At 46.8% G+C, this 9891-nt stretch overlaps 1 protein-coding gene across 5 annotated transcripts in view; it reads left to right on the forward strand.

Annotated features, from left to right (window-relative positions):
- The window catches only part of ULK1 (unc-51 like autophagy activating kinase 1), an 85889-nt gene extending 75998 nt beyond the window's left edge, over positions 1-9891 (forward strand). For all 5 annotated transcript variants that reach the window (XM_069794930.1, XM_069794934.1, XM_069794932.1 and 2 more), the window contains 5 exons: positions 1490-1668; positions 1809-1927; positions 4189-4346; positions 4565-4700; positions 6654-9891. In XM_069794930.1, coding sequence (XP_069651031.1) covers positions 1490-1668; positions 1809-1927; positions 4189-4346; positions 4565-4700; positions 6654-6709 — 648 coding nt within the window. In that variant the 3' untranslated portion in view covers positions 6710-9891. The remainder of the gene's footprint in view (positions 1-1489; positions 1669-1808; positions 1928-4188; positions 4347-4564; positions 4701-6653) is intronic.

Here is a 9891-nt window from a genome sequence, read left to right on the forward strand (position 1 = left end):
CTGATAGTTTCAGGGCATTGAAATCTTACTGTTTAAGCACCTTTTTTTATCTTGAGCAAAGCTGTTGCATTCGGATGGGTGGTTCTTCCATCTTTTTGTAGAAGTTTCTTTGGGTGCAGACAAGGCAAACTGAAGGCTACATTTTAGTTTCTTTTGCAGTGCTTTTAAAAACACAATACAGAGATGGCTACAGGAGGAAAGACTCTTGTGATGCCAAATGAGGCTACAAATGCCAGCATAATGAGTAGAAGCTGACTGTATAAGCAGAGAGGAAGGCCTGTGCATTGGTTAGAGATACCAGGCTGAGACCTGCAAGATCTCAGCAGTTTCCTGCTCTGCCACAAACTTCTTGTATGACTTAGCAATTACTTAATCTACAAGTTCCTCCTCTGCTTTTAAACAGAGGAAGATGGAGATAACACTTCCTGACCTTACTGGACTGTCCAGGTAGCAAGATGGTGGGAGGAGAGATTTGTATTTCAGATAGTCAAAGCTGCCTTAGCAGCCAAGTGCCTGAGCCAGTGAATGAAAAACAAAAGCTTGTAGAACTTGAGTGTGGGGTTTTTTTGATAAATTCATGTAGGAAAGATCCTTACCACCCCCCTTTGAGAGAATCGAGCCACTGAATGTTTGAAGATCAAGCAGGTTAGCTACTGCTCTGCAGAAAGAGTTTGAACAATGGAGTTGCATCTGTTCCAGGCAGCAGTTCATTTTCTAGGACCCACAAGCATTCAGTTTTTCCACAAATACTAACTTCCCAAAAATGTTTTCAGTGACTTAAGCAATGCAGCTTCCCAGAAATGGGATAATCCCCTTTGATCTGTAATAGCAGAGGAACAACTGCTTTGAAATGAACGTAGCACTTAGTGTGTATGCCACTCGCTAAGTGGCAAGGAGTTGCAGATAAAAGATTGTCCTTGCTGTCCCTTCAGAGGATCTCACCCAGGGCTCACTGCACTGAACTGGGAGGATATAAAGACCAAGGGCTAAGTGAGGGCTGGGCTGTGGGTGGGACACACTGCGTTTGGAGTTTTCTGTGGCGTAGGAGGTTGTCACTCATGAAATCCACACCCGCTTTCAGTTTTGTAGCAGCATTGCTGTGGTGGGGACCAGAGCTGGGCCTGTGGCGCAGATGGTCTCTCCCCCTTCCTGGCTGACTTCTGAAAGAGTCCCAGAGAGCTGGGATCCTCCTTGAGAAGGGGGCATGTCATTTTGGAGCAAGTCTCGCCAGCTTCTCAGGGACCTTTCTGGAAATTTCTGGCCTGGGATGGTTGCTTGCTGCTGTTACTGTGGAGGAGGAACTGGTGTAGTGTGCAGGCTCAGGGCTCAGTTTGGCTGTCCCTGCCCAAAGCAGAGGTGTAGGGGGCTTTGGGGCCCGGGTGTTATTTCTGTAAGCTGGGATGTGTCACTGGCACAGCTCTAGGTGAGCAGCCCTCCCTGGCATGCCAGCTTTCCCTCTGTAACCCCCACCTTGGCATCCCTTCAACAGCAAGAGCACACCGACATCCTGCGCAGCCTCCGCTTCACGCTGGCCTTTGTCCACTACGTGATGGAAATTGCCGCCCTTAAAGGCAGCTCCAGCGAGATGAGCAGTTCAGTGACATCTGAGTACCAGCTCCAGGAGAGCGTGGTGGCCGACCAGATCAGCCTCCTCAGCCGGGAGTGGAGGTAAGGACCGAGGAGAGAGCCACCCCGCTCCCAACTCTTCTGTTACTTCCACCCCACGTATCAGTCCGTACCAGAAGTCCTTCGAGACACTGGCCACTGTGCCGTTGATCTGTTTGCATTGCGATGTGCTTTCTTTGCAGCTACGCAGAGCAGCTTGTGCTGTACCTGAAAGTAGCAGAGCTTCTGTCCTCAGGGCTGCAGATGGCCATAGAGCAGATCAAAGCTGGCAAGCTGTGCCTCTCCTCCACCGTCAAGCAAGGTAAGGGGCCGCTGGGCTCATGGCGCAAAGGACTTCCCTGGAATGGAAGTATTAAAAGTATCGCAAAGGGTATGGAGGGGGTTGAGTGAGTGTGAACCCTCACCGGTATGCCCAGGGGCTTAATTTCTTATTGTCCCCTTGCACAGCCAGGTCTTTTTTTATTCGCACTGAGGGGAATGTTCCTCTCGTCACGTTGACTTTATGTCTCAAAGCTTTTGCTTGTGCCCCTGTGAGAATCTTCAGCACTAATTAGTGAGAGGCGAATGTATCTTGCCTGATTCCTTGTACATCTCTGTCTCAGGTACTTATTTGTACTTGACGTAAGTCCAACTTAATTACACAGTGCATGTCCTAGGAAGTGCTTACTTGGCAAATGGAGACCTGTCTTGGCAGTGATGATTTTTCAAGTGAAACAAAAACACAGGAAGTAAAATACTGGTAATGCTAGAGTCACTTCTTTGCTAGTGTTAACGGCCTTACATTTGCATCTGACTGGCTGGCTTGTCATGCAAGTTGGCTGTGATTCAGTGATTAGAAGAAATAATTTTAATACTACCATTGTAATATTACTGAGGGAGCTTTTTGAAGCACTTGAAGTACTTGACCCACCAGCCACCTTCCTCAAGAGCTTAGTGTTTGAAAGTACTCATGCTGCCTTGGGATGTGGTGTAAAAAAACCAAAGTTAAATACATTGAGCACACATACGTTGTAGTAGGCAGTATGGAGCAAGATACACAGGTTTAGCTACACATCCTCCACAAATTCAGGCTAACAGGAAAGTTGTCATAACCCAAATAAATTACTCCTTTTCGGGGCAGATTGCAACTTCTAGCTTCATAGTGTAATTTGTCCTTCAGTGTGTGGGAATTGGGCAAGGCTGTCTTTTCTTGTTTCTCTCCCCACAAAGTACTGCTCCCTTGAGGCTTTTCAGGGCACAGTGAGGACAAGAGGGTTTACAAGGTACTTGTGTCCAATGTATATGGAAAAAGCAGGGAAGTGCAACAGGACACTGCCCTGGAGTATCCTTGGGCAGCGTGTGCCAGGCAGGGTCCCTACCTACAGTCATTCTCTTTTTTCCTGATAATTTGGTCACAGCTCAGAGCTCTGATTGAATTCCGTGGAGGAGGATGTTGCTGTATTTGTGTGTTGTTTTGGGTTTGGTTTTTAAATAGTCTTTCTTGACCCTCTTGTCGTGGAGTTTTTCATTTTGCCCTCCTGATGTGACCCACGAGCTTTAGGCTTCCCACTCCCTCTTGGATTCCTTCTGAGCAAGGGTGATCTGGCAGTCTGACCCTGAGAGGGTTATGTTTTTGTGCCTTTGTCCTTTTCTCTGATGGAGAGTTACAGCAGCCTTTCTTCCTGGAGGCAGTCTCTTCTCTGGCTCTCTGCTCTCTCATCTCTGCCTGGGAAGGCTAGATATAGTTGCAAGGCCTGTCTGTCAAGTGAGGTTGCCCCTCTGCATCGTAGCTGAGAGAGGCTGGTTCATGGTATGGGTTAATCTGCCTCCCCCAGGAGCAAATCATGCAGTGTGGGGATTTTCAAATCTGCACATAGCAGTTAATACTCATAAGATGTTGGTGGGAGTTTGTATTCAGTACTTTTGTAGATCATGCCATGCAGCTAGGGAGGCTCAAGCCTGTGGCATCACTTGCTGTTTTGGATTGTTATTTAACCCCTCAGAATCATATCTGATTCCTGATTTTCTGTCCCGTAACCTTCCCATACAAGCTGCCATTGTTCAGGAATAGAAGGTGGCCTTTCACAGGCATCAGTGTCTTTTCATTCTGGGACAGCAGAGTCCCGAGAGAGATTCCCTTGCTTAGTCAGTGCTGCTCATCCACACTCAGCTCCAACAGCTACCACATGCAAGTCACGTACTTCTTCATGGCACGTCATCACCCATCAAAGTAGCAGAAGCTTTGTATCTGGCACGTCTGTTGCTTCTGGTGGTGCGTGAAACATCTTGCATGGTGCAGACTGCTCTCTGCCTTGTGGCAGCTGAAGGGAACAAAAATAGACCTGGCCTCAGGTGAACTAGGCATATATGTAGGCTTTGCCACGTGCAGGCTTATAACTGGTGAAGGTGACAGACGAAAGGAAAAAGACCCTGTTGGTGCAGCAAGTACTTTCCTGCCAGTCTTTTGGCTTTCACGTAACCCCGTTGTCTGGAAGTTACTCATTTGGGGTCCTGCTTGTGGAGATTGGGAGGTACAGGGAGAAGTGGAAGTAGCGCCTAAAGCGTTTCTTTCCTTTACTGTAGTTGTGAAGAAGCTGAATGAGCTTTATAAATCCAGTGTATCATCCTGCCACTGCCTCAACATGAGACTCCAGAGGTTCTTCTTGGACAAACAGAAACTCATGGATCGGATCAACAGCATCACCGCAGAGAAGCTCATCTTCAGCTATGCTGTGCAAATGGTAATAACCATACAGTGCCTGGAATCGGGGATAGTGCAGAGCAAGTGTCAGGCATTAATGGTTCCTGCTGGTGGCCTTAGCAGATGGTGTTACTCATGGTGCTGTGTGCAGCCTTTGGAGGCTGGGCAAGGGAGGTGTTCATGCAGCTGGGGGGCCATGCTGGGAAAGCTGGATCTTGGTCTGGGAGTAACCTCTTGGCACGGGGTTCTTGCCTGCAGGTGCAGTCTGCAGCCCTGGATGAGATGTTCCACCACAGAGAGGACTGTGCACAGAGGTACCACAAGGCTCTGCTGCTGATGGAGGGGCTCCTGAACATCATCACTGAACAGGGGGACATAGAAAACATCAATAAATGTGAGTGTTCAGTGACTTTTTTTTTTCTCCCACTAGAACATGTGCTTTTCTAGCTCAATGGATCAGAAATTTCAGTACCCAGCATCCTTTTTTCCTTTGGCTAATTCTTGGTGGACATAGCGGAGATCTCTTGGCTTGTTGTAGCTCCTCGCAGCCTGGCCTCCTACTTTCCCAGCGGGAGAACTGTTAGAAATTCAGGTCCCTGTTCTGAGCCATATTTTGAGAGCTTCACATGCAGAGCGATTGCCAGGGCTTTGTTGGAGCTTTTGATGTGTGAAAGAACTCGCTGAAGGAAGTGGTTTGGCGACAGCAGGGGCCTGGGTTTGGTTTCCAGCCGGAACCATCCCTCTGATTGCACAGAGCACTTGGGAACGTGAAACTGGAACAGCTGTCGGGCGGAGATGGCCGATCAGTACAGTGAGGGCTCCTTCCAGCATGTCTCCTGAAACAGGACTGCTTGCCTGTCTGGTTCCCCAGCGCCAGGCCTGGCTGAGAAGGCAGCAGACGTATTTTTCTCATCAGCAAGTGCTTCTGTAGCAGTGAAAGCCAAACTCTTACCTACTTGCTATCGTTTGGCTTCCTCTCCCAGGGACAGATGGACTCCTCTGTCTGCTGCTCCAAGCTGTCATCTCTCCTGCGCTCTCCCTTTGTCATGAGGGATGTTATTCTCCGCTGCTGCAGGCTCCACAAGTCCACACTCCATGTGGAGTGGAAAGGACTGATTTCACTTGCTCTGAGCGCACTTTCCCTGCCCTTATGGCTCTGGTTTAATCACCTCTGTCATCTCCCTGTATGGGAGGCGGGCAGAGGGGATGGGGGATAGCCATCATCTGTTAGAGCAGCTTTACTTGGCCTTGGCTCTGCTCTGCCACAGCTAAACCAGCCCATCCGCAGCAGCTCCTGTTGGCGTCAGTACGGCTGAAGGGAAAGGCCGCAGCTGGCAAACCGTGCCTCTCCCCTCTGCTGGCTACCGAATGCCTTTCTTGGGCCAGCGTCCAGAGTGCTGCCAGGCTGCTCTAGCCGTCTGTGTAGGCAGAGCTCTCGGATGGGTAATGAGAGAAGAGATTTCTGGCTCACAGGCAATCAGTCAGTTAATTATCACCAACTTTCACAGTTGACATGAGGCTCACTGAAGGAGAGCAAAGGGAGATTGGCGGGTGGTGTGTGGTACTGGAAGGCTAAGTGAATAGGGACTACTAAGTAGTTTCTATTGTACCATTTCTTACCAACCTGAATCACATCTTTTGTCCAGAGATACAGTTAATGCATCTAATAGATTTCTTTTCCTAGTTGATATCCTGGTATTCCCTGTTTTACCCTATGTTCCAGCTTCCTGATTGAGCTGTTCTCTGGTAGACTGTAGTGGGTATACATTTCATTTTAGATCTCAGGTATATGATTACTTATTTCTGAAAAGTAAAATGATGAACCTAGAAATACAGCAAGTCTTCCTGTGAGAGCAATGAATCCCACCGAACATTTAGATTCTGAGAGAGTCTTGGGCTCAGACAGTGAGAATCTGGCACTGACTGTGCTGGGCTGGGCTCAGTCTCTCAGTTGTAAGCCATGACAAATGGCATTGGAGACCTTGAGTCATCCTGCCTGCTGGCAAAAGCCGCTCCAATAACTAAAAGTGAATAAATTGTTCCCGGCGGATGGTGGTTCTTTATAACATCTTGATACCTCTATCACAACTGCTGCTTCCTCGCTTTTGTTATTGGATCCCTGATTATTCAACCCTTTGACCTGTCCCTTCCCAGCATGGTGTTTGCAGTCAGGTCCTCATCTAGTCTAAATCAGTACCTGGTAACGATTCTTGAAGGGCTGCTTAGATTTGCTGAAGTTCTGCTTTTTTTTTTTTTTTTTCCTTCAATCTCCAGCATGTTTTGGTAGTCTTTATATTGCTAGGAAAATGAGAAGTTGATTTCTTTTGTTGTTTTTTCTGTCTCTCAGGTAAACTGTGCATCGAGCGCAGGCTGTCAGCTCTGCTGTCGGGGTTCTGTGCCTGATTTCAGTGTTGTTGTTCAGACATCTCGCCCCAGCCGATCACTTTGTTTCCAACGGCCTGCTGCTGCGGTGGGAAACGGTTTTGGCAGTAGGAGACCTGGAGGGTGAACTGCTCAGTGTTTTGTATTTTGACATTTTGGGAAGTTGTTTCACAGACTTGGATTCCTTTGTGGGGATGTGTGACTGCAGCAAGCACAAATACTTCCCTGCCCAAAGGCCTCGGCGAAGACGTAGCCGATCTGGAAAGATTCCCTCGTTGGCAGAGGGGATGAAGGATAGAAGTCTGCTTCTTCCCAGCACTTTGAAGGATAAGACTGCTGCCTATCCCTCTTGCTCAAGAACAGGGTATTCCAGTGCTGTGTCCATTGCAGGCAATGGATGTGCTGAAACTGCTGGCTTCAGTTAACGTTGGAGGGTGTCATTCAGAAATCAAGGCCAGTTTGTGTACTTTCCCCTATCCTAGCTGAGAGCCAGGCATCTTCAAGCTTCCTGGCAACCCGAGGCTCCCCTCCTTTCTCTCCTTTATCCCTTCTCGTACGTGTTTATGCCTTGGAGTGCTTACAGAATGGCAGAGAGGAGGGAGTCGGCTCCCTTTTGCCTGAGCGTTGCTGAAGCAGCTCCCACCTGCTACAGACTTACCGAGCGAGGCAGAGGACACGCTGCTGCTGGGGAAGTTTGCATCTCCCGTGGCTGCCGTGTGGACTGCCTGTCTGCCTGGATGGGCGAACGACACAGGGAAAGAGACTCTGCGCAGGAAACAGGAGGACGACAGAAAGTGTAACACTCCTGTGTTTGTGAAAAGCCAAAATGAATCCGTTCCTTCCTTGGTCCCCGAGTGCAGCGGGATTAACGTGAAAGACTCCTGGCTGTTCAGCTCGGCCTGTCAGTACATATCTACCAGGAGGAAGCACTAGCGCTGTCCTGCTTTCAGCTGTTGGCTCAATGACCCCTTTCCTGGAGCCCTCACCACCCCCCCGCCCCCCCAAACTGAAAACACTAGCTTTGTGAATCAAAGGAGCACTTTACACACTATGGGAACTTTGAGAAGTTGACTTTGCATCACACAACAACCCAGGAACATCACGACTGTTAGGAATGCTGTTCTCTTTATTCCTTTCCTTGCTTCCTGGTTGTTTTATTGCACTACGTGTGTGCGTATATTAATATGTATTCCTAAGGGTGAATATATATTGATATATATATATGGTTTGTGTGTAACTGTACGTATTTAACTGTACTGTATCTTGTGAGTGTGAGGCAAAAAGCACTGCAGAGTCTGTGCTGTTCCTCCTCCACACCAGGCAAAGCTGACTTGCAGTCTGGCAGTACCAAGATGTGTTTTGTTTTGGTTTTTTTTATTTAAATGTTCTTTTAAGGACAGTCAATATAAAGCTCCGTGCTTTTTAAGAGCTCAAGAACAGGCGTTAAGATCCTACACACTTACAATTGGAAACGCATTTTTTAAGAAGTTTTATTTGCTGCTTCATTTTTTTTATAAAGAAATCTTGTAGTGTTCATTTTTATGTTCAGCATTTCTTTTAGGGAGACTCTGTAGCCAAATGAGACTGTGGGTGCGAGTGGCTCGAGTTCTGGTTGAGGCTTCGGATGCTGTGAGCATGTGCGTGAGAGGATAGCTGGCTGCCTTTCCGTCTGTCTGCGTGCGCATGTGTGTGTCTTAATTTATCAGAGTTGTGGCAGTATTTTGTTAGCGCTGGGCAGAAAAGTATCTTTGAAAGCAACTCGAAACCTCAGGCTTTGTTTTTGGGGATCTAAAAATATTTTGCACATGGTGGTTAAGTCCTCATTGCTTTTTTTCTCTCAATAATGGCACGTTCAGTGTGATACGTTACAAGGGTTTCAGGAGCAACTTAATTGGCTTTGGAGCTGGCGTCATCTTTGGCAACATGGGTGTTTCTGATCACAGAGCAGAAATGCCAATAAAGAAATTTAAAAATATTTCCAATTGCCCCAACCAGGGAAGTTTAAGTGTAGCTTTCACAAATGCTTCAGTACTGGGCTGCTGTTACATCATACGTTCACAGCCTGCTGCTTCTGTGGCCGTTTGCGCTTGTGCCTGGGAAAAAAAGACACAAAAAAAAGACAAAAACAACAAACCGACCCCCCCCAGCCTGTGGACAGAAATGCCGAGGAGACCCAGACTGCTTCCGAAAGGCTTTTCCCAGTTCTGCAAAGGGCTATGCTGCAGGTGGGAGCGGTGCACCGGGAGGCAGCACGAAAGCACTAAGCCAGGACTGACTCTGCAATACAGACACCTGCTACGCACCCCGAACCCTCCCGGCAAACCCCGAGCGTACACCGAGGGCCTCCTGCCAAGGAGAAGCACAGCCCGGGATCCATGTCTCTGCCGCAGGTGTAACAATCTCTGTGTGTGGCAAGCTCAGCACTAACCTTCCAGCTGTACTTAATTACTTGAATGTATCAAAGTTGTCCACATTCAATGTATACAAGTATATATTGCTCCAAAAAATTGTGGTTTACAGACCTACAACCAATATATATGTATGTGTTTGTGTATATACATACAAGGATATGTGTGTGTATGTGTGTGTATGTATATAGATACACACACAAACACAAACATGTGTATATATATATATGTTTTCTCTCAATACTTGAAACTTAGCCACTGTGCTTGAATTAAAAAAAAAAAAAAAAACCACAAAAAACCACACAAAAAAACCCCCCAAAATGGGGGAGGGAAAAAAAAAAAAAAGAATAACAAATCAGACAGGTGATTTATTTTGCCATCACTTTGGTGACTTTTTTATCTAACTGCATGTAGCGTGAAACCAACTTTTTTGGTGAAAAATATTTATTGCTTTGTAGACAATAAGGTATGCAAAAAAAAAAAAAAAAAAAAAAAAGAAAAAACCCCAAAAACCAACCCCCCAACCATTGTTGAAGTTGCTAGTGTAGTCCACCTGCTATTGTCATGGCTTTGTTACTGTTGCAGCGTTTGTGTCTAGCGTCTTTAATAGATTTCAAGAAACCTCAGTCTAATAAACATGTATCTTCAGGTTTGTGAGAGCGTATGATGATGTTCTTTATAAGGTAATGCTTGATACTTTGTCAACATTTTTTATTTGTGTTTTGTGTGACTTTTTTTTTGGCTTTAAATTGTACAACACCAATTTAAGAAAATAAAATTGATTTGAAATTGTTA

Source organism: Haliaeetus albicilla, chromosome 10, assembly GCF_947461875.1.
Source record: "Haliaeetus albicilla chromosome 10, bHalAlb1.1, whole genome shotgun sequence".
NCBI lineage: Eukaryota > Metazoa > Chordata > Aves > Accipitriformes > Accipitridae > Haliaeetus > Haliaeetus albicilla.